At 32.4% G+C, this 26,040-nt stretch overlaps 1 protein-coding gene across 1 annotated transcript in view; it reads left to right on the top strand.

Moving 5' to 3' along the window:
• Window positions 1-26,040, top strand: part of LOC106670930 (epidermal retinol dehydrogenase 2-like) — a 127,941-nt gene that overhangs the window by 17,263 nt on the left and 84,638 nt on the right. Inside the window, exon 2 of the mRNA XM_014401610.2 lies at window positions 23,811-23,970. Within this exon, the coding sequence (XP_014257096.1) occupies window positions 23,812-23,970 (159 nt within the window). The 5' untranslated portion in view covers window position 23,811. The remainder of the gene's footprint in view (window positions 1-23,810; window positions 23,971-26,040) is intronic.

The raw sequence follows: 26,040 nt of genomic DNA, 5'->3' as shown, positions 1-26,040 counted from the left end.
GAATTGTTTAATTTTCTTTCTTCACCCTATACTTTTTTCATCAATTTTTATTTTTTTCGATGCATCCCTCTTAAGATAAATCTAATTTTTATTTTATAATTTTTATTCCTTAACTCATTAATCTACAATTAATATGTATGTTTTGTTTTTATTATCACACAGTGATCGAGTTTTAAGAACGGATTTGTACTTGTTCTTGTGTTTAGCATAATGTTGTAAACACCGTTTAAAATCACCTTGCCCGAAGCGATATCCTGAAAAACGCAATTATATTTTTTAAAACGATCTGTTAGACGGGAAGCCTAGTCAAGGTCTCACCGTGTACAAACAAAAGATCTCGATTAGTTACAGTTAATTAATTAAGCGACTGACTATGCATTATTAAGATAACACGAAAAAGAACTTTCCATTCTAGTGTATTTTTCTTCAAGATGCTTCGACAACGGTTTTGTATTTGGATTTTAGGCAAACAATGACAATTATCACTTCCTACCCGAAAATCCTCCAAAATGATTGAAGCGAAAGTGGCCCTGAGACCTTCTCATTAAGTGTAGATTCAGGAGGTTTCAACGTGAAGGAGGGTTGCCAGTGAGCAAATTTTGCAGAGACGCAAATGACAAATTTTGCATATATGAACATATTTATTTAATACAATATTTGTATTTGGAAATATCAAAGGAACTTAATAAAATTTAAAAAATAATGTTTTTTGAGAAAGAAACCTTTTGAATTACCTTGAGATGACAGACCCTATGATCAAAGACACTTGCAACAAAACGAAATTTTCCGATAGAGGTTGTTGAAAATCCGTCTTCGTACAGTTTGTGAAGCAGTTCTGGCTCTGTCGAAGAATCGTTCGACCTTCTACGATTATCTTCAGTGGAGAGCAACGCCGCGGATTGCATCATAAAGCCGAGATCCGACCCAACAAGTTGTTCACGTAACTCTCGACCCAGGGGCTTCACCCGAAATTAGCCCGTGCCCCATTAACCAAAACTGGGCTGGGATCTAAAGGAATTCGGCTCAACGGTCCGGGCGGGATTTCGTCATTTTGGAAGTCTGTCATGGGACATAACTCAAAACCCAATTATCATCGAATGGACGTATTTCGAAAATCGCCAAATCCCGGTTTGCCACCTTATGCAATTTAAAATTCACTTACGCGTGGAATTTTTAAAGTGATACTTTGAGAATGGAGTATTGAAACACAATCTTGTATGTCGAGACTGGTCGAAGATCTCACGAAAGTGATATTTGGCCGGACAAAAGGGCTGACACCCTTTAACCTTTCAAGCCCACGTAAAACAAATTCACTGGCCTGTACTAAAATTATCAATCCGAAAAATTCTTCCATTTTATCAGTTTTATATATTCGGTTAATGAAATTCCAGAATTATTTCCTTTTGTACTTATAATTTGAAACAAAACCTGCAAAACTTTTGAATTGACCAGCAATTTGAGGATTTTTTTGTCGAATCTAATATCTAAATATTAAAAAAAGCACAATCATATAGAGTAAATACTTCGAGTACAAAATTGATATATGTAATATGATATTTTGATCATTTATGTTCAGGGATAGAGGAAAGCACGAATTAAAGAAAGAAAAAAGACTCTATTTGTACGATATATATTATTTATGAATCCATAACCGTACATAAATTCAAATCCAAATATAAATCCATCTTCTTGGTTGTTAGTTTTACTGAACTAAAGCACCAATTTCTTATATGCCAGATATTTCATTCGCTAATGCATAAAAATAAATATATGGCATATAAAAATTGGTATTTTAATTCAACAAAACTATTGAAAAAATATTTTACCGACGACGGTAATACACAAAGCGAATATATCACCTTTGTATTCTTGAGATTTTGGTTTTTCTATGTCTTTTTTCGTGCCTGTCTATCTGTCTGTCTGTCTCTCTCTCTCTCTCTCTCTCTCTCTCTCTCTCTCTCTCTCTCTCTCTCTCTCTCTCTTTCTTTCTATGGTTCTTTCTTTTCTCCCTCTTTTTTCTCGCTTTCTTTTTTATTTCACTCTTTCTTTTTCTCTCTTTGTCTTTGTGTATTGGTTGTGTCCTTTTCCCTCTTTCTTTTTTATCTTATCTCATTATTTTTCTTTTCTTCCTCTTTTTATCTATCGCTCTCTTCTTTCGTTTTTTTAATCTCCTCATCTTTTTTATCTATCCACCTATCTATCTCTCTATTATCTTTCTCCTTTACTGCTGCTCTCTCACTCTCTCGCCTTCCAATTCTTCTCTCTCTCTCTCTCTCTCTCTCTCTCTCTCTCTCTCTCTCTCTCACTGTATTTGTTTGTTTTTCTTTTCCCTATTCATTTTTCTATCTTTCTTTTTTCATCTCACTCTTCCTTTTTCTTTCTTCCGTTCTCTTTATATTTTCCCTTTCCTATTCAATTTTCTCCTATCTCATTTTCCCTCTCAATCACTACCATTTTTTGTCTTTATCTGTTTCTTTTGACTAATTTGTTAACGTTGACCTTCAACGGTACTACGATAAGACATAGGAATGTTGTCTAATTTTGATGCCTTAAATTGTTATTTTAGATATAAACGCGATGTTTCCAGGTTTTTCGACTTAAAGTTTGCTAATATTTTTATACGATTTATGCACCTCATAATACACTATTTTGTGCCCTTTATCTTTATTGCGAATGTCTTTATTTCATTGCGTATTTTTCTATATTGTTCTTCTCCTTTCTCCTCCTTTTCCTTTGTCTCTATATCAGTGTGGTATTTGTTATTAAAACCGTACGCTTTATTTCATTGCTATATTTTTTCTCCCTCTGTCTTTTTGATCACACTCTGCCCTCTTTCTTCATCGTCTTCAAAACTTTGTTGAGATTGAAAGATAGACGCGTAACATTACACTGTTTCATTAATCTTATCATTTCATTCATTAAAAAAATGGGACATCTTCATTTTTCATCTTTCGTTTTGTTGTACTTCAATCCCAGTATTGCGATAGAATTTTTCAAACAGCTTTGCTCAACGCTGAGATTTCTCCGGGCCGTCAGAAGTTGTGAAAGGAAGCCTGCCAGAGATTTTGTCACGTTCTTTTGAGGTTGGAGTGAACTCTACGTTCAAAGAGGCCTATATGCAAAATTGATTCAGTGAGAAATCGCTTCTAGTTAAGTTTCTGAGCTATTTGGAAATCGCGTGATGGCCGTCTCGAAATTATAAGAGATTACAAAATGTCATCTGGACATCTGTAAGAAAATCTTTTACTTACAATTTTATATAGAAAATATAATTCTAAATTCGATTAGATAGATTAACCGATCGATTTGTGCTTCTCGTACGGCCATAGTTTCTTGGTTTCAACATGTAAGGTCACATGAAAACTAATATTTTATTATTATAAACCTGAAGATACAATAATATTTCAAAACGAATGGCCCATCCTTTGCAACTCTTAGTTCTATTTGACGAAGGGAATTCATTGTACTAGTTTCACTCTTGGGTGGAAGTATGAAAAAAGCTCCCTCCCCTCTCGCTATTTCTTTTTATACATTATTCTTTTTGTTTGTTCTACTTATTTTATTTTAATACACTTCCGATTGTAAATAATTATGTTAGTTATTACAGTGTAATTTACCTTACGTGCTAATGGATAGTTTTAATTGTTCTACAAAGCAGATTATTTAATTGTTTTTTATTTGTTATGTTTTATATTTTCACGTTTACATTTAACTTATAGCCCACTTTGGATGTAAAACCGGACTCGTTGATTGTAAGAAAGGTCAATGTGACCTAAATCGGCGAGTATTATTAATAATGCGTTTTAATTCAATTCTCTCTCCTCTCTCTCTCACTCTCTCTCTCTCTCTTTCGCTCTTTCGCCAAATGAAAAAAGTCATAGCTGAATAATAATGTGAAATCTTGCATCGTTTATAACACAATTTACTTAGGTCATATATATTGTATATTAAACTACACGTTAAATTTAATAAAACTGATGAAAGTTAAAAATATATGTTTGACAATCATTTTGTTGGTTTATTGTGTATTTATATGACCTGTCTCTCTCTCTCACTCTCTCTCTCTCTCTCTCTCTCTCTCTCTCTCTCTCTCTCTCTCTCTCTCTCTCTCTCTATCTGTCTATCTATCTATCTCTATCACTATTTCTATGTCTATGTCTCACTCCTCTCTCTCTCTATATATCTCTCTAGCTATCTATCTCTCACTATCTCTATCTCTATCGCTATCTCTATCTCTATCTCTATCTCTATCTCTATCTCTATCTCTATCTCTACCTCTATCTCTATCTCTACCTCTATCTCTATCTCTACCTCTATCTCTAGCTCTATCTCTATGTCTCTCTCTCTATCTATCTATCTCTATCACTATCTCTATCTCTATGTCTCCCTCCTCTCTCTCTATATATCTATCTAGCTATCTATCTAGCTCTCACTATCTCTATCTCTCTCTCTCTCTCTATCTATCTATCTACCTATCTATCTCTATCTCTACCTCTATCTCTATCTCTATCTCTATCTCTATCTCTATCTCTATTTCTATCTCTATCTCTATCTTTATCTCTATCTCTATCTCTATTACTATCTCAATCTATCTCCTTCTCTCCCACCCCCTCTCACTCAGTCGCTCTTTCTATCAATCACTTTATCTATTTATCTTTCTATCTATTATCTCTCTTTCCCCTTCAAAAAGGTTAGTTACTTTAAAAATGTAATGCCAAAATTGGTACTCAACGCTAATTTTCGGGTGTTTTATTAGACATTTCATTAGACGTTTTTTTAATAACCGTAAAGAGAATCTTCTTGAATTATATGATATGAATGAATTCGTTAAAGAAAGTTAAATTAAGTTTTCTTTTTTTCTGGCCTAATTGAGTTATATTTTTTGTAGTGGAGTAAAGTTAAAACTAATTTGTTTCTTCACAAGTCACGGATCATTTGTAATTAAATTTACATTCGAACAGATTACCCTCTTCGGCTGTTTGTCCGCTTCTTTAAACGAAATTGGCGATGATATAAGTGGTGAGCTTGGCTTTTAAACCTACAAACATTCGAAATAAATTATTTCTCGGTGATTTTCCGACCTGTTTTCAAATGGCTTCTGCCAAAACTCCGCAAATCTGCTGTTCCAATCACTCAAAGAAGCCGGCCAATCGGTAAAACCCGTTTTCATAGCATTTCCAAATCGTTCATTACTTTGATTTTGTTAATAAAAGCTACTAAAAATTAGAAAGGTGGATTTGTTTAGTCCATTAATAATTTTATTTATCTTGGCAAAAAAAACAAAAAAATTTTTTTTAATAATTTTTATTTATATTTGCAACAAAAGAAAATAAATCAGGGATACGACCGGTCAGAAAAACTCTTTTCGCTCATCAAGGCTTGATGCACAATTGAAATTGTGAATGCTTTGGATTTAAAGGTGGATATTGGAATCATATAGCCAGTGCACTATATCAGATCTTCCATAAAATCATTACTTGTGTGACAATTTTGTTGTTTAGGAGAGATTTAATCAGTAATAAAGATTAAATTTAGACACTTTTGAAGCTCGTTTTGTCTGCAAGTTACTAATTATCTTCGTATTTATCTTGTTTAAATGGAATTTTCAACTGAATCATAACGTTTGCCTGTATTGGAATTGAAAACGAGTTTTTAATTACTTATTACACTGTTCTTCTGAAAGCTTTGGAAAAAGGAATGCCAAACGACTAAAGCGTTAAAGAAAATATTATTTCTAACCGTCAGGATGACGTTTCGTACCATAATAGAAGAGAAGTGAAAGATGATGAGAAGTAGATTCTGTATTAAAACGGTTTGAAAGAAATCATGAGAAACGTCCAACAAGCTCACTCAGTGCAACGCGCTAATGCGAAAATTTCAGCCTTTAACTGAATGCAGATATCAAGGGAGACTGGACAGCATTTCAAACTGGGCCACCGGTTCACCATGAGAAGAAATTTGCATTGCAGAAATTGCTCGACCGAAGAAGTACAGATACGCCATAGACATCATAATCTGTCTTTTTAGAGCAGTGACCTCCAAGGATTAAGACCTTCTCAAAATTATTCTGGATGGAATTAAGTTCGCCCACACACTTTAGACTCAAAGGTTCACTAATTCTCTAGTTTTGAGTTGAAAAAGCCTGAAAATTATTACTTCTGGTCGTCACGAGTAATGTTTTTAATCGTTTTTTTAATAATAATTATTAAGATAGAAATCGGAGTTTTTCCATTGAAGTCGTTTAAGCTCAATTTTAAATTTTTTGCAAGAAAGTTCTTCGGCAGTTATGGCAATCTTTTTAAAATTTTGAAGACTTGTGCAATTCATGTTCATTATAAGTAAGAATCGTTTCAAAGATAGAAGCATAATGTATTTAAAAATTTGAAAATCATAATAATTGTTTACAAGGATGTTTTTTTATTAACTGGACAGAAAATTGCACTTTTTTTGTCTTTATATATTTGTACGATAGAGGATGGCTAAACTTATCAAAAGAAAATTTGCCATTATACCCAAGGACAAACTCCGGTACTTTCGTCACATTTATTACATTTTAAGACAGATGAGTCTACTTTATCAGCAAACTCAAGGAGGAAGTTTGGATCTGACACATCGATCAGATTAAAAAAAATAAAATCCTGCTCTGTAAGCTTATGAAAAAAGAATATTTTTCACATAGTGAAAATAGTCACATCTTAATAAAACTGTTCATTTCAATTGTTTAAAGAGAGGTTCGTATTTTACACAAACAAATATATACAGAAAAATTAGAAACATGTTTGTAATTTTAAAGTTTAAAAACCGTTTGGTAATACTAGTATGAATTTTATCCTATAATTTTATTTTATCATAAAAAAGTCTTGTTCTACAATAAATTGAATTATTTTACACCAAACATTAGATAATAAGTTTTAAAAATAAAACAATAATTATGAACTCCAATTCTGTTATGATTTTAGTCGCCTTCATTCTTAATTACCCAAAAATTCGTGATTTTACAAGTTATCTATTTCAACATATAGAGTATTCATAAACAAATTAGAATGCTTACATTCTACGTTCTATATTCTTTGCTAAATTATTAGAAAATAAGTTCACGAAATGTTCAAAAGGATTTTAGGATAACATGATGAATTTTATTAACGAAAATTATATGTATCTTTGAAAAAATTAGTATTCTTTTCGTGCTAATATTAAAACCGAAGTTGCCAAATGGAAAAGAAATATAATTATGCTTCCGTTGAGTTAAGAAATCAATAGTTCAAAAAAGTTAAAAAAGTTGAGTGTGAGAATGAATTAAAAAAGCTCGCAAATTTTGAAGAGGGAGAGAGAGAGAAAGTGAGAGTGTGTGAGAAGAGAGAGAGTGAGGAAGAGCGGCAGGGAGAAAAAGGGAAAGAGATACAGGGAACTGAAATAGAAAGAAGGATACAGCAAATGAGAATGCCAGAGAAAGCGAGATAGAGAGATAGAGAGAGAAATAAAAAAAACAAGTATAGCAGAGTGTAACAAAGAGAGAGGAAAAGAATGAGACGGAAAGAGACAGAGTGATGCAGCGAAAAGGAGATATAGAGGAAGAGAGAGACAGAGAGAGAGAGATAGATAAAGCAAGATCGAGAGAGAAATAGAAAGAAGTAGGGAGAGAAAGAAAAAGCAAAGAAAGAAGAAAAGAAACTTAGAAGAGAGACAGAGTGAGGCAGAAAAAGGGAAAGACAAAGGAAGAGAGATAGAGATAAAAAGAGGGAGAGAGAGATTGTCCGAAAAGCGAGATAGTGAAAGAAATATAAAGAATAGGAGAGGGAAAGAAAGAGTGAGACAGAGTGATACTACGAAAGGAAGAAACAGGAAGAGAAAGTGAGAGGGACAGTCGTGAACAAGCTCTCTTACATTTAACGAGAAACAAGAGAGAGACAGCGAAAGAAAAGGCCAGGAAAAGCGAGAGAGAGAGAAAGAGAAAGAAAGACAGAGAAAGAGACTTAGAAAAAGAAGAGGATAATGAACGAGAAAACACAGGAGGTAGATAGATAGAGAGTGAGAGAGAGGGATAGAGTGAGCGAGCGAGAATGAGTGAATACCGTTATATTTTAAAAATCTCGCAATTTTAAATCACGAAAGGTCTCTCACAATTAACGAAAAAAGAGAGGGGGAGAGAATAGAGAGATAGATAGGTAGATGGGTAGATAGATAAAGAGTACAATTGAAATGTAAAAGGCAAAGAAAGTACAATTTCAAATATTTTAAAACACGATGTGATTACAAACAACTATTCCTGTAAGTCCAGTTTGTTACGAATGTAAGTGAATGAGTAATGAAACCTTGAATAATTAATAATTTCAAATATTTCCAACGATGATCAAATAATTCTTAGGTAGTATTAACCCCGGACAGTTTCATCGTAATTATTATTATCGGATTATTTCATAATGTAAAAAGATTTACACTTTCAAAAAATTTATATTAAGGAGTTTGAAAGCATATTCCTCTTCTCTCGTGATTGCTTTTAAAAGCTAGGCGTCCTTGTAAAACGAAATATCCTAAGCGTTCGAACTATCCTTCCTCATACATTATTAATTTCCTTTTTGTAAATCGGTAGACAAATTGGATTGAGAACGAACTGACCGACATGGCGGAAGCGGAATAATACAATTTTTCACATTTCCTAAACAAAAAATATTTTCTTTTAATGGATATTAACAGAACAAAATTATACATTTTCCAATTTAAAATTAAACCATTTATTCTTAATGTACTTTTTTCGTATTATCGAGCAGCTTATTTCACACCTTTAATTTATGTTTATTACAATATTATTTAGAGATCGTGAGATGCGGTCCGGTGTGATGGATGTTTAGAAAACCATTTTCTTTATCGTGCCAACATTCCGATCTTTATTGAGATCATCATCAAGACTCAAAGTGTGTGTTTTCTGTGTAGATGTGTCACGGTTGTGGTTCGAGTCAAACACTCTCAACACGACACAAAACTCTGATACATCTACACAGAAACCACACTTTGAGCCCTGAAGATGATCTCAATAAAGATCAGAATGTTGGCAAGATAAATTTTTTTTAACCTGCATCACACCAGACCGCATCTCACGATTTCTAAATAATCATCAATTAACAGTCGCTAATTAATACACGCATTTATTACAAGAATGAATATGGAAAAATAAACTTGATTTATAAAGTTCTTTTATAACTTGAGCGAGAAAACAAAAAGATACGGTGTTCTTATTTTAATTTTTTTAAGGAATCAATCAAATTATTGATAAACTGAGTACTGATTTATGTAAGCACGAATCGGCACATACATGTAACATATGTGTGTACTGAGTTGAGGCTATCGTATCACGCAGTCCATTGACCAGTTTTTGTATTTTACATTGAATTACCGGTAGGCCTTGAGTATCACCTACCGTCCATCCGACTAGGTTGGGCTCCAGGGATATCAAGAGCTAGGTCATTTTAGCTTCCAAGGCAATCAGTTCTTAAAGACTCTTCTATTCTCACTCACCTTTAAATACATTCTTACTGAGTTACATACCATTCATAAAATTAGGTGGTGGATTGTTCAATATTCCTCCATCACTATCTGCAATGATTATAAAACTAATCTAAATAAAGGAACTCACTATTCCGCCATCAGTCCTCCCACACTACACTTTTACGCTAATAGATATATTCAAACTTAACGCATGCTAGGGACACAAAACTATCAGTACTGCATACAATAAAGAAACCTGTTTGGTCCAAGAATCGGAATATGAGTACCAGATATTCGCTTCCGAGGTCAGAAACAATTCTCATATCGCGTAGCATTCCTACACGCTCTCTATACGGAGGCAACGAAGGGCACTCTTCAATTAAGTGCAACGTGCAACCTTCTCTACATGCCGGACACATACGCAGACATGGGCGGCTACTGGATGGTCCTTCGAGAACTAATTATCGACAGTGCTCAAGATACACGATTCTTCATTGAACCAGCTCACCAACGCTGCCACTTTCTTTTAATAATGTTTTTATTGCATTGGATCATCAAGCATCAACCGGATCTCTATGGTTAAGTCCGGAGTATTGAACGCGCCTTGATAAAGAAATAAGTGTGATAAACCCATTTAATCATTTTTAATATATTGCTAGACGGCCATTAAAAACCTGTTTTTTATTGTAAAAGTAAAGATGTTTTTTGTCATAAATGAGGGTTTATCGTCCAATTACCTGTTAGAAATCACTACACTTTACAACACTTTTTCTCTTTTTTCAATGTGTTGTTTTTAAATGTATAATCAAATAAAAGTTCAAGTTTCGAACCCAGAACCTCAAGAGTCCCCAACTTCCATCATTCAAACGCAGTCCCCATTTATTTATTATAAACGAAAATTATTGCAATTTACCACAGGAGAAATATTGGTGTAATCAATGTCATTTCATACATGTATGACTTTAAATTTAGCTTATTTTACCTTAGCTGCTAAAAGTTGTAATTATAGTCGATTTCATTAGGCATATCTTGATAGAACACGTGTAGTGAACTGTAGTGTAAATATAATTGTACGATTAAATATACTCAGAGTTTCTTGGACGATTACTGAAAGTAGGTCCAAGTTGACAAAAGTACGAAAAAATGTTTTTTTATTGATGCTAAACGAGTTTATAATATTTTCAAGAAGGCCTGAGAAGAATCATTAAAATTTTCTGCATTAGTAAACAAGAGGTAACGAGGTACGGCCGGTAATGTTGAGGGTTCTCTGTCAGAGAGCCAATTTCAATCCCTGTTTTCTTTTAGATGGATGGAAAAAAGAAGAAATAACACCGCCGATCCGTAACCGGTGTCGGTACGAAGATCGGATTCTGTTATACAGCTATTAATGAAATAGAAAGCGAAGTCGGCATTCCAGAAACCAGTAACGTATTATGTCATATAGCGGTCAGTAGGTAGGCGAGTAAAAGTGAGTGGGTCACGAAGGATATAATCAGCTGTAAGTCTTCGTAGAGCCTACACCTGGTAGAATCATGAAGAATCAGAACACGTTCCGACAATTCGAAAATTGTCTCGATCAGAATTTTTTAATTTTCGTAAATAAGTAAAAATTGACACTCAGCCACCGTAGCTGATCATCTTTTTTGTCACTTATTAATTAAGATATGAGTTTGTTATTATTATAAGCATCCTTTTTTATTTTATATAAGCTAAACGCAATTCATTCCGTACGTTAGTAACAACAGTTACACATTTAGTTAATGTCAAAAAGTACATCAAAGCGTAGATTTTATGAAAATATTTTATAAATAAATTAGATTTTTATTTTTTTAAATATTTCTTTTCCTATATGTTTTTCATGTAGGGAATTCATTTTTTTATATGGAATCTATAATTTTAAAAAACTCTTATTAGCGTACTTTTTGTTATAAATATTTATGTATTGTCCAAGTATTAACTGATTGATAATGAAATTGACTAGATTATTAGAATAAATTGAAAAAATCTTATAAATTTAAAACTGTATTATTTTACATAAATATTCACAACAAAAAGTATGCTAATAAGAGTTAGTTTTATTTTTTATTGTAGATTCCATATAAAAAAATGAATTCTCCACATGAAAAACGTATAGGAAAAGCAATATTGTTAAAAAATAAAAATATATTTTTTTCTCTAAAATCTAAAATATTTTATTTATAAAATATTTTCATAAATCTACACTTTTTTGTAATTGTTGACATTCACATGCACTAAATAAATGTGTAACTGTTGTTACTAACGTACGGAATGAATTGCGTTTAGCTTATATCAAAAAGAGGATGCTTATAATAATAACAAACATATATCTTATTTAATAAGTAACAAAAAAGATGATCAGCGGTGATGGCTGAATGACAATTTTTACTTTTCATTCAAATTTTCCTGTTTTACTTTGTTAAAGTACAATGAGATTTAAGCCAACTTCAATTACCAATGATCTTTCACCCATAATTATTCGTCAATTTTTGCCAATAAAATTTGTGATCAAATATCATTTTTAAGCAAAATTAACTTCTAGATAGATACAACTAACCGATAATACCGAATTCAAGTTGTTTAAAGCTTGAATTTTGTCTACACAAATTGTTTATTAACACATTTTTAACGTTTGATATGAACAATTTTTTTTTAATTGGCCTTATGATCTTTGCATATTAGCCATGACGAATCCCTTATATATGTTGTTCAAATTGGGGGTTATAATGAAAAAAGGGCCAGAGGCGACGGTGGGAATCGAACCCACGACCGCGGCGTGAGAGTCTCTCATGCTAACCACTCGGCTACCGCGGTCCCCAAATATGAACAATTGTGCAATTATTAACTGATTGATAAGTAAACTGATTAGATTATTAGAATAAATTGAAAAAATCTTATAAATTTAAAAATACTGTATTATTTTACATAAATATTTACAACAAAAAGTGTGCTAATAAGAGTTTTTTTAACTTATAGATTCCATATAAAAAAATGAATTCACCACATAAAAAACGTAAAGCAAAAGCAATATTGTTAAAAAATAAAAATCTAATTTATTTATAAAATGTTTTCATAAAATTTACACTTAACAATATCAAACGTCAAAAAATGTGTTAATAAACAATTTGTGTGGACAAATCCCGCTCGTGCCATTGACTTTTTTATCTCAACTAAAAACCTTAATTATTTGTTCACAAATTGTATTGGTCAAAATTGACCAATAAATTATTGATGAATTATCATTGGTAATTGAAGTTGGCTTAACTCTCATTGACAAAGTGAAACCGGAAAATGATCATGCGCAATCCTGAAATTTGAAAAGATTATCAATCAATTTGGCTTTTATTTAATAAATCAAAAATGAAAACTTGCATATGCGTCCGGAATGCATGCAAAGTGGTTGGGAGATGCTGTACCTGATTGAGTGGTGGATATCCTTGCCTCCATATAGGGAGCGTGTAGGAATACTATCTGAAATGAGAATTGTGCTTTAGGACAGCGGCGAGTATATTTCATTGTATATAGTGTCGATAGTTTGTGTCCCGTGCTGTGAGAGTGAATGTATTTATTAGCACGAATATGAAATGTGAGAAAAGCGATGACGGAATATTGAGTACCACATCGATTTTCAATTAGGTTAGTCATATAATAAGTGTAAATGGTGATGGATAAAATTGTGTACCACCGTATTTTTAGTGTATATTGTTCAAGCATAAGGTGCTCGATTCTGGCGAAATCTGCTCGTCAGAAAATAATATCCCAGCTTTCATATCGACTGACGTTTATTGACAGGATACTCTTCATTTATTATTTCCTTACGTTTCGCTTCATTAAACCATGTTCGAATAATTTTCATTTGAACAGATCGCTTTTCACTTTAAAAAAAATTAAAACAAACAGGTTCGTAGATTGAAATAAATTTAATAAATTTAAAGATGAGTCCCGCATTAGCATGCATTTGTAATCCAGCTTGGGTTTTTATGTAAAGAATAGCATCAAGCATTTCATTTACATGCAAATGTTGTATAAGGATTACTTTTTAATTTGGGTTTAGCATTTTTTTTAAATTCAGGATAAACTTTGTCTCATATTCGGAAGAAACATTTCGAGCGGGTCAACACATTTTTGAAAAATTTTGTGCACATAAAGTTTGGATATTCTTACCGAGTCTACATCGGAAATGGAACTATTTTCATAAATCTATTTTAATGATTCAATTAAAAAATCAGCAAAAATGTGAAGGTTGTGATAAAAATTCAACAACACTCTCAAAAAAACTATTGGTATGTATCGAGCGTACTCAATATATTATGTCGAACAAATCTTTGTCTGTTTATCTACTGCAGCGATACATAAGCAAGTATCGCCCACTTCAAATACACTGAGTGACAAACGAAGTGTCCACCCTTATTTATTTTAATTATCTCTTAACCAATCCCCTCATTGATTTTCTTACAACAATATTTGATGTAAATCACAGTTAAAATCTCCCACTTGTGTTTACAATTAGATTTTGCAAATAAATCTTACAATAATTCATCTCTTTTCTTTTGAAAACCTTCTTTCTCACGTTCCTGTGGTTTGGCTTTTTAAGTTTCAAATTTGTTTGAGGTTTTAATTGGTACAAATTCGGCTAGAACCATTGCGTAGTTGGAAGATGAAAGAAGTCAAACAGACACGGAAACAATTGTTCAGAAAGGTGTGAAACTCAAAATGCGAGTGGCCATTTTCATTTGGAAGAGAAAAATTCTTCCGATTTCCTTCATTAAATCTATTCTGGTAGTTCGGAAGCAACATAACGAACCTACGCAATACTATCACGTATAACAAACACAAAGGCGTATAATTTTTGAAGAGAGAACATGAAATGAGAGAGACATAAAAATACATTTCACACGTTCACATTATATCCTTGAAAGAAGAATGTCAATTTAGAAGAAATTATACTTTGAATATTTCAACTCATGAAAAAAGAAGCATATCTATTTTTATGTTGTCTGCCTAATTATCTCCACGTATAAATTGCGACGTGCTTTGTCAAATTCGGGGTTTTCAACAGATCGACCTCGTCGAAAACCGTTAACGAAGGATTTGTAATAAAAAATTGTCCCCCATAGCTCCAGTATCCACAAATTATCTATTTCACCTTGAAACCAGTTTTTCTTTTCCGAAAAACAAAAAACTGGTATTTTGTTTTTATTTCAAACCCTATGCATTTTTATATTTATATTCATTATAACATACCTATTTTAAAGTATATCAAATTAAAAAGTTCATAAAAAAATTACTTAATTTTAATGGTTTGAAAAGAAAATTCACCAAAACATAGAAAAATCATTTAATAATAGATTAAAATGTAACTAATTTAATTAACAATTTATTTTGTCACGATTTTCCGGAGTTTTGGTCAATTTTCTTTTAAACTATCATAATTAAACAACTTTCATTAAAACTCGTGAGTAACTGTCCGAACGGTCTTCTTTCGCTGCCAAGATAATGGAGGTTACTCAAGAAAGCACGAATCAGGTCGCCATCGTGTCACATCTCAGAGAGATGACCGTTTTATGTACTCCGTAATCGAATTTCTACCGCTGTTGAGCTGAAGCAACAACTTCAGCTAGTTAGAAATGTTAATGTCAATTTACACACCGTAAGTCAAAGATTTACACAAGCTGGATTAGGTGCGAGAAGGCTGTCGCTGGTCCAGAACTTCTGACGAGCTCGGTTATGTTTCGCAAGAAATCACATTAATTGGTCTGAGGAAGATTGGACTAAGATCTTGTTTTTGGATAAGTCAAGATTTTGTTTGAGGTCTTTTGACGGCCGAGAGAGGGTTTGGAGATGAACGGAAAAAGGATATATCCGCGCAACATTTTCACTCTGGAGAAGTTATGGACGTGGTGGTGTTACGGTTTGGACATGCATTTGTATGAAAGGTCTCAACGCGAGATGAGGAACTCCGTAGCGAATTGAATATTTTCATTATTGTTTTCATAGCCACATTTTTGGTAAAATTGCATTACTCAGTGAAATATTTTATTTGCCTATATTTTATATTTTTATTTTAACATATCCAAAACAAAAAAAAAAGTCTAACGATTATTATTCAGAAATCGTGAAATGCGGTCTAGTGTGATGTAGGTTTCAGAAAAATATTTTCCTTATCGTGCCAACGTTTCGATCTTTAGTGAGATCATCTTCAGGGCTCAAAGTGTTTGTCTTCTGCGTATGTGTGCCATTCTTGGGTGTCGTGTTGAGAGTGCTTATAACGATTGCAAGTATTTATTAAAAAAATAGGGAGGCCACTTTTTTATTTTCCAGTCTTTAAAATAAACCTCTACATTTATTAATAAATTAATTTAAGAAATAGATTCGAGATTGAACTGGAATTTCACCAGAACCTCTAAAAACCGTTTCATTTCACTGCTATAATCAAAATGTATGTGCATTTTTGTAACATAAATATGATTAAATAAACTTATAGCCTATCCGCTTCTGAAAGTCGAAGATCTGCTGAAGCTCTTGTTTTCAATGCAACCCACGTGAGCTCAATAGCTGAAGGTCTGAATAGCGTAGGAGGAGAACATGTAAGACAAGCGTTTCAATACACTCTGAAAAATTCATGCTGTGTGAGGCGACATAAAGTTTGAAACTGCCGAATCATTAAACAAGGCGGATCAGAATAATCCAATCGTCGAGAACAGGGCAAGATTTCTGAAGTTTTGTTACAAGTTTATCAATTAACGTCAGGATGTGATGCCAACGTGACTAAATCTTAAAAATACTTGTGCTAAATAGAAAATAATTTTTTTCCACCATTCATAAGAAATATCATGAACGTGACTTACATCGCCTACATGATTGAACTCAATTGCTGCTTCGAGAAGATAAAAACTTCCTAAACTTCCTACGAGATTCTCCTTATTGATTTCATCAAAGTAAAGCACGTAAAGTAAGCTGTGCAATATCCATCAATAAACTGAGTTAATGACTTTCAAGAACCCTCAAAAGCCTTATTATTCCCATTTGGTTTTAGGTTACATTCCGGAAATAGATTTTGTTGCATTTGCGATGAAGAGAAGCACAATTTATGTTTATGAATTTTGAGATTAAATTAAAGCAAATAAAATGCTACTCCTACTGTTTTTATAAATACAGTTCATACATAAAAAAATATGGAATGTACATCCGAAGGTTTATTTTTTAAAGAATATATTTATATATTAGCTTTATGCATATCTATTTAGAATGTTTATGAAAGTTAATGAGTTTGCAAGAAAGAAAACATTTTAGCGAACTAATCCATACTTGTTTAGTGGTCATATTATTTATTCCTATTAATTATTGTTTTTATGTAAATGATTAAGGTTTTTAGTTGAGATAAAAAAGTCAATGGCACGAGCGGGATTCGAACCCACGATCTTCGGCTAGATACGCCGCTGCTCTACCACTTGAGCTAGCGTGACCTCGATCCACTCTGACACCAACTTCCCATCTCAACCGCACTTTTTGAATTTTCCCTCCTTTTTGCAATTTTTCAAAAAATTCAAGTGGTAGAGCAGCGGCGTATCTAGCCGAAGATCGTGGGTCGAATCCCGCTCGTGCCATTGACTTTTTTATCTCAATTAAAAACCTTAATTAATTGTAATATATTAATTGGTCAAGCGGACCACGAAATTAGTGAATTTTTATGTAAGGTTTCGAACGAGCAGGTTTCGAACCCACGACCTTTGGCTCAATACGCCGCTGCTCTAACCTTAAATTTTCTGAGATTGCCCATCTCTTAAGATATTTACGTTTTAATACGTTGTTGTGGCCAAGGTACTATTCCCATTTTAAAATCTTCATTTCTATTGTGGTTCCTCTTCAAAAAAGTCGTATAATTTAATTAAGAATTGATTTATTTCAATTAAGTTTTAGCATTATCTTTTCAAAAATTTAATTAAACCTACCTTTGTATCTAACAGAATAATACATCAATAGAAAAGATGAAAGATGATGTGAGTGCGGTGTTTAATCCTTTTTAAAAACATAGTTCCTACGCACAGAAGTTTTTTTTCGAACAAACACGTCTCTCGACATGAATTGCAAAGTGAACCCGCTGATACCCCCGCCAACGCGACGTTCCAATTAGCAGTTGGTTTTTTAATGGCGCTTAATTTGAACGTGCGAAAAACGGGAATTATAACACAAATAAATATTATAATAGTAAATATTGAAAGAAATTAATAATAAATTAGTGATTAAAGATAAAAGATAAAAAATTAGAATAATACATTAACATTATTAAATTACTATAAAAATAATAACAATTAAAATAATTAGTTTAATTAATTGGATGTTTGATATTATTTATGTACATATTTAAAATGGGAGGTAGATCAAAATATGTTACATTATTAATGCATTTATCACCATGTTCAATTTTACATTTTTTAATTTTTAATTTCTCAAACCAATCTAATTCTTTTCCTTTGTTGAAAGTATGTAACACTTGTATTTAGATTTGAATTAAAATTATGTTTTGCTTCTTTTAGATGGTCCTTAAATTCCGAAAGTTTGTTCGATTTAGGCAAGTGTTCTTTTACTCTCGTTTTTATTTCTCTACCCCTGTGTCCTATATATTTAATATCACAATCATTACAATTGAGTTGGTAAACCCCGCTTTTTGCCAAGTTGTCTACTTTGTCTTTAGGTTTTGAGAGGATGTTTTTTAGTGAACCCGTACTTCTAATAGCTGTTCTAAAACTTTCTTGTTTAAAAGTTTTACTTTTTCTGATAATTCACCGATGTATGACAAACAACGGAAACCTAATGATTCATTTGTGGCGGGGTGGCTGTGTCCTATTGTTGATTCGTTCAAAGTTAATTTTTTTATTCTTTTAACTAGCAACCTATCAATAAATATTTCTTGATAACCATTGTTTTTTGCTAAGGTTTTATTAGTTTTTTTTATAGTTATCAGGTGTTAGCGGAAGTTTTAACATACGGTCTATGAGCCAAATAAAACCAGCAGCCTTTTGGGACCATGGGTGGGACGAATCCGCTGGTATCATAGTGTCTGTAGTTGTGGATTTTCTATTTACGTCTATTTCTATTAGGTTGTTTATTATGGACAATTTTAGGTCTTAAAAGTTCAAACAACCATTTTTGCTCATTTTCAATGTAAAATTTATATTAGGGTGTAGGGAATACTTACTGTGAGTAGGAACTATCTTTTTAAAAAGGATTAATGCATCAATCTTTTCGAATTTTGAATTCCTTCCAGATTACAACAAACCCGCGTAAAAGTAATATAATTTTATTGAATTACTCTAATAATTTTCAGCCGATATTGTCCTAATACGGAAAAGTAAATGTTGAGATGTATGAAATTGACGTACCAAACTTTCGCCAATTTAAACGTTGAGACAAGTATAGTTACGTCAACTGAGGTCGGCTTGCCTGGAATTTTGGAAGGTCTGCCGCCGCATATAAACTTTTGAAAATTATTTAGGTGGTCTTTGTGCTTATTTCAATTAAACAAACCCGTACGAAAGGTTAAAAAATAATATCTTTATAAATTTTATACTATGTAACAGTTTTGCCATAATTCCTTATATAATTCTTCTTCATAATTCTTCTCTTAATTCTTGCTGTGTAGTTTAGGTACAAGTTACAAGAGGTTTGAAAGTCATGGTGTATATTAACATTTTGGTGATTGGCGAGGGGAGGTTTGTTTCTGGAAGTATAGGGACTTAGGTTGGTTAAATAAGGGATTTCGTTATGCCCAGTCTAGCTCTAATGTAGCACTCAGTCAGATATAATTGGATTTAGATATGAACTAATTTGCAAATGCTGTTCTTTGCTGATTGGACATCGTATTATCGTTTTGTTATAGAAATGAAACCGAATCACTTACTAATTTATATAATACTTGGAGCGAGGCCAGGCGGGATGAACTAGCCCAGGAAAAGTTGGCTAATGTGAAATGTTCAGATGGTAGAGGGTAAATTCTGAAATTGACGATGGGATAGAAAGTAAGAAGTTTGTAATAAAACTCCCTTTTCAATCTCACCAGATGGACAACATTACCTTTTTCGGGTATAATCCTGTTTTAGTAGGCTCGTTTTTTTTACTCGAGATCCTTTTCGATTGCAAAAGACCCTATTTTCAGCCCTAGGATAATATTCTTTCCTAAAAATATAGCTTATAATTCCAGATGAGGCGGGGTGTAAAATAATTTAAGTACGAGTGGTCAGAAATAAATAATTTCCTCCGATTTTATGCTATTGATATGATTCTCTAACAAATTTTGGATTTGATAATATTCAAATTTGAATTCTAGGATCACTAAAAAAATACTGTCGTACACTAAGAAGTAAGAAGAACAGATAAAAATTGTTGATCAATGTTTTAAACATGAAAACTGATAAATATTTCGATTTTATTATTGTCTGAACATTTATTGACATTTCTAGACATGTTCTGCTAGATGTAATTCATAAATGTAAAAAAACTAATGTTTAAGTTTTCTTTTGATTGCCTGCATAAATTAATAAATTTTAACAGTAGTTATCAGTAAAACTGATTTCTCCAATCTAAACAGAGAAGCGTTTTAAGAGGTAAAAGGGAAAACAATGAACAACATGCGTTCAAAATTTCGAAAGTATAAATCAATAAGTGAGCGTACAGAATAATTAATTGTTCATCCTTTTCATAATTAAAAAAATTAAAGTTATGATATAAAGTCTGTATACATAGCTGGGTACAATTACCAATTAAATAATCCACGTATTTTTCAACTTGTCAAAGCTATTACTGTGGAAAGCAACCCTTAATTAAAAATCTATTGCACATGCTGCGGGATATGACAAATTATCACGGTATTCCATTACGTAAGAGAATTTCAGTTCTATAAATCTAATAATCTGATATACGTGTAATCAAATAAATAGTTTAAACTTTAAAAAAAATTAATGGTACCCCAGACTTTTGAAAAAATCATTATACAAATGAACCTTTGTCTTACCACTAAGATTTCAAAATAGAAAGCTTACCTTTCAGTAGATTCTCATTCACTGTCCTCCTTACTACTTCGTTGATTCAAAGCTCTAATGTTTAAAACATCAAATACCAAAGATGAGCGTTTGTAAAAAAAGATTAAATAGCGAAAAAATGTCGAAATTTTATTCTGGTATCAAAGATAAATTTGTTTTATAAAAAACAATTCATATAAGTGGCTTTAAGATTTACAATTATTGAAAGATCGTTTAGAAAATCTTTTTCCACCAAAAAATAAAATCTTTTACTTTAAAAATTAATTAGAAATACAAAATATTTTAAGCATAAACTTCACTTTTTAAAATTATAATTAATTATAAATGTATACTCTAAAGAAGCTTATGTGCCATGTCCCCAGACTCCAGACGGGCTTAGGTGTACTCTGCGATTATCTTATTTTGATAAAACGTTTCCTCTCCGTCCTCAGAATTTAAAAGAAAGAGAATTTATAAATACTCAATTAATTATACAAAATTTTTCTTTTCGAAAAAAATTGTGTATAATTAATTGAGTATTTATATATTTAATAGAAGCTGATAAAATTTAGTATAGAAAGAGAATTATTAAATAGTGCTATTTCCGTTGGTTGTGTGCTATGTTTCAGCGAGATTTCGACTTAACCACGTAGCGCACCAAGGTGAAAAATTAAATACGTTCTATTTGTCTCTTTTACCTGCGCACCAAGTTCATTAAATTTTCATGAAATGTAGGGTGATAACGTAGAAAAACGGCTTTAACGAGATAACGTGAGCTGAAATTTCAAAGGTCTTCGGCTAAATTCACAACAGGCGGGTTTCACAGATCTGACATTCTATCGGGTTGTTCCATAAACATTAAGTTTGTTAGACATAATTTGATTAAAATAAACGTTCGCAATTCTACATTCAAATTTGCCTGTTGAGCAGATGATACAATTAATTTGCTCTCATTTACTTTCAAGTCTGTTAGAACTGTTATCTGTTGCAGAAAGCTAGTAAATTGAACATTACATAAAGATATTTGATCGTGATACTTAGTTCATTTTGAATATAATTATATAACTGTGATAACACAGATTTCTTAAGTCAATAGAAAATTATATAAACAAAGATTTTTTTACGATAAAAAAAAACTAAACAAAATTAGGATTTTATTCCAGTCTTCTGGGAAATTAATGCAACTAGAAACAACTTACTTTATTAAATTTCGTTTAACTTCTTTTCAACTTTCTGCCACATCTTAGGAAAATTATATATTAATAAATGCTATAACTTTTTAATGATTATGTTGTCCGTCGTTTGAAATCATTTATTCCCGTTCATCATTTATTCAAGAGAACGGGTCATTTTAAAAGCTTACAAATATTTTTTCTTTCTATTTATATAACATTAAAACTGTTTGCACTTACTCTGTCTTTGTGAACTTTCTTTGATTTGTGATGAAAGCCGTTTTAGAGGTTTTAATTTAACATTAATTCTCTTTGTCAAACAGATTCATTTGCGGTAGTATTTTTTTAATATAATCGTTGAATTAATAACATTTTAATAGGGCTTTGTACTTTTTCTGTGTTTGTTCTGATGTTTTCTGTTTTCTCGGTCGGTTTACACTTAATTGTTTTATTACAACTGTTTTATGATTTGTTTTCTTCTAATTTAACAAAGATATCGTCAGATCTATTGATCAGAAATATAACTGTTAACAGCTTACATCAAATGTATGCAAATACAATATTCACTATTTCAAATTTGTTTGGAACAAAATTTATTTGAAATTTCAAAATTGAAACTGTTTCAAAATGTATTTGAATTCTGAAATGATGCAATTTATAACGTATATCAAGCATACTAAACCTGTTTGTATGTTTATCTATTTTTAAATAATAATTGGTAAAAGTATTTTTTTAAATTTTATTTATTTGACATTTAACACTCATCGTTTAATAATTTCTTAGTTTGGTCCAAAACTCGTGTTATGTTTCCGGCATAAAGAAAAAGGTAATGATAGCTCAAGTGGTGGAGCAGCGGCGTATCTAGCCGAAGATCGTGGGTTCGAATCCCGCTCGTGCCATTGACTTTTTTATCTAAACTAAAAACCTTAATTAATTGTAATGTATTACTTGGTCAAGCGGAGCACGAAATTAGTGAATAAAGAAAAAGGTTGCTCAATGTTTCACCTAATTTTTGGGGGCGCAGTTCAGCAGGCGGCGATTATCTAGGCCGACTTTTCCAATTCTAGGAGGAAACAGGGTGGTTTGTTATAGTGCTAATATTGTTGTGCACCTTAGTGGTATTTGAAATGAATGTATTTATTAGTGTGAATGTGTGGTGTGTGGTGGAATGTTGAGTATCTCATCCGACACCCAATTAGTTTAGTTAGGCATATAATAGTTGTAAATGGTGATGAAGGATAAACAAGTAAGATTGCACCTATTTTAAAACAGTGAGTGAGAATGAGAATGAGTTTTGATTTAGGACATGATTGGTTGTGAGCTGAAATATTCTAGCTGTTAAAAGCCTTTGATAAAACTGAGATCGGACCGCAGACTGCCCACAACCGGGGTGGAAGATTCTCAAGCCGAGCCGGTAAATCGTTGTAAATTATAAAAACTGGAATTGCCGGTGGATTGCAATAAATTGTAGGCTCAACTGTTCACGCGTTTATATACATGGGTAGGCAAATTTGAGCTTATATAAATAAGTAATCAGTTTCGTAGATCCACAGGTAGTTTATCATAGTGAATTTTTTTTTTTTATATTAAGTAAAGACCGCAACCGATGATTTTGTATTTTCTCATTTTCTTTGCCCCTATTATTCCTGTCAGGTACTGGATCTCTCCTATAATTTAGTTTTCATTCTTTTTGTGTTGAATTCCACACTGTCCGTTTATTCACTGCCAATCATTTTGCAAGGTTTTATCTACTTTTGTTACAAAGCCACTTTTACACAATCGCCGTGTATTGGCATGTATTTCAGTGGACAACACAGAAAATAGTCGGGATTTGGCTCGTATTATCAATGTAAGATAAGCATTTCATACCCTGGACAGTAAAACGTATTAACATGTAACAACAAATATATATATTCCATATTTATTCCAATATAGCAAATTTGTTTGTATGCTAATTAAAAATTGACTTTAAAGTACTTAATGTTTCAACATGTTTCGCCTTTCAAAGAATATTTTGATGATCCTTATTCAAAAGTTGGAAGTAAACCAATTAAAACTCTTGCCGGGAGAGTTAAACTTCAGATAGTGAACGCTAATGACTTTGATTTGTTTGTTTCAGAATGTCGAAGAAACGGTTCGAACGGGATGTTTTGGAATGGACCAAATTCGTTTTCGAAATGCTGTGGGGTGTTATTGTGACCGCCGGTCTCATAATAAAGGAGATTTTCGAACTAGTTGTCTCATCGAAATCAAAAAGTTTAGTCGGCCAACACGTCCTGGTAAGAGATTTTTCCATTAAACATTTAGATATCGGGGAAGTTGAAAACGTCCTCAGTTACAGGAAAGGAAACAGTAATCCGACACTGCTGACACTATGTCTACTGATAACTAATCTAAAACCCCTTCCCTTCCTACAAGTTTATTATTGTAATTTTAATCACTCTCTGCTGTAAGCCCCGTCTGAACAGTTGTAGCTCTTACAATAAAATTCTTTTTAAAAAGTAATTTTTATTTGGAGTCCATTTAATTCTCGACAGAACGCAATGTCAATTGTGTTCGGTCAACTACAGACTTACGTACAATGGGACTAAATGGAGCCGAAAGCCGATCAGAATTGCTATTTATTTCACGGGAATTTGATAGCCGAGGGAAAAAACCAATACTGACTAATAAAAAGTGAACTAGATTTTTCTATACTCTGTAAAATGTTATTTTTAAACCTACAAACTATATTTATTAGCAATAATATTATTATTTCTTAAAACAATACACACCCAAACATAAGAAAACTTTTAAATCAAGATGTTTCACTTATTTAATTATATGTGTAAATAATTGTTTATTGTTTGATATAAATTACATTTTAATTTGATTTTTTCTTAAATTATTAGTGTTTTGTTAAAATCGTCAATCCATGGAGTGGTAAACATATAGAAATTGTTACGGTATTCAATCGTGACTGCTTGTATTGGAACTCGAAAATGACAAATAATCGAGAGTAAAAAAAGTAAATTTGTGTATTATCAATTAATTAAGGTTTTTAGTTGAGACAAAAAAGTCGGTGTCACGAGCGGGATTCGAACCCACGATCTTCGGCTAGATACGCCGCTGCTCTACCACATGAGCTATTGTGACTTCGATCCACTCGGCCACTAACTTTCCACTTTTGAAAACTGGCAAAACGGAGGGAAAATTCAAAAGGTGGGGTTGAGATGGGAAGTTAGTGTCCGAGTGGATTGAAGTCACAATAGCTCATGTGGTAGAGCAGCGGCGTATCTAGCCGAAGATCGTGGGTTCGAATCCCGCTCGTGACACTGACTTTTTTATCTCAACTAAAAACCTTAATTAATTGATAGATATTAATTGTTCATGAGGACCACGAAAACTAGTGAATTTGTGTAGTAGAGCAGTATGTAAAAAAATTTACTTTCACTTGCTAAAGAAACCACTATTTATATATTAATATACGCCCACCCTCCTTGGCAAAATCATCTGAAATTTGCTTGAGTCTGCTTAAGTCAGGGCCGAAATCTGCTCGTCATACCTACGAGTGTGGATCGATACCTATACAAATTATATGACGACTAATTAATCTTGAAGACGACAATTTGTTGCAAATAAGCGATGAGGCGAGATCGATTTTTTTACTAAAAACCGATATTTGTACAAAGATTTGGGCCTTTAACTACACAAATAAATTGCAGTGAAATTACTCGAACGAAGTAATGTTTCACTCACAATTACACTGGTACATCGTAAACATGACTCACTACAGATCATTGTTTTATCATAGTTTGTCGAGGTAAAAATAGATATTTAAATTAGATATTCAGGAGGTTCAATAGTTACTCTGGCTAGTAGAAAGGAAGCGTTATAGAGTGGGGTTACAGATTATGCTGAATACAGCGTGGTTTGCTATAAGATGCACAAACCATTGGGTAGATAGTAGTCTCTAAACAATGCCCTGCAAATTGGTTGTCTTACCTGTTTTTGGTGTATTATTCATCAAAATTGAAGTCATTTTTTAAAATTGACGTTAAATTGTTTCAATAATGATTCTTCTACTGAACCTATTCGGACCAAATGATATCGCCGTTTCGTTGGTACAAACCAATAGAATTTGATTGAAATCCCAAACAGGAAGGTCTTTGAAGAATTTTAAAAATTCACCACAGATCCCACAGATTGGCGAATTTCACAAAAACTGATAGTTGACAAGGTTTTGAATGATGTGCTTAGTAGGATCAGTGCATTCTTTTTTACAGGAGTATGGTTGATCCCCCACCAAAAAAAAGTATCATTAGAAAATCAATATTTTAAGCAAATGAGAGTTTCATTCCTATTGATGA

This window comes from Cimex lectularius, unplaced genomic scaffold (assembly GCF_000648675.2).
Source record: "Cimex lectularius strain Harlan isolate CLEC.00 unplaced genomic scaffold, Clec_2.1 scaffold294, whole genome shotgun sequence".
In the NCBI taxonomy this organism is placed as follows: Eukaryota; Metazoa; Arthropoda; class Insecta; order Hemiptera; family Cimicidae; genus Cimex; species Cimex lectularius.
This window is presented reverse-complemented; position numbering and strand designations above follow the sequence as displayed.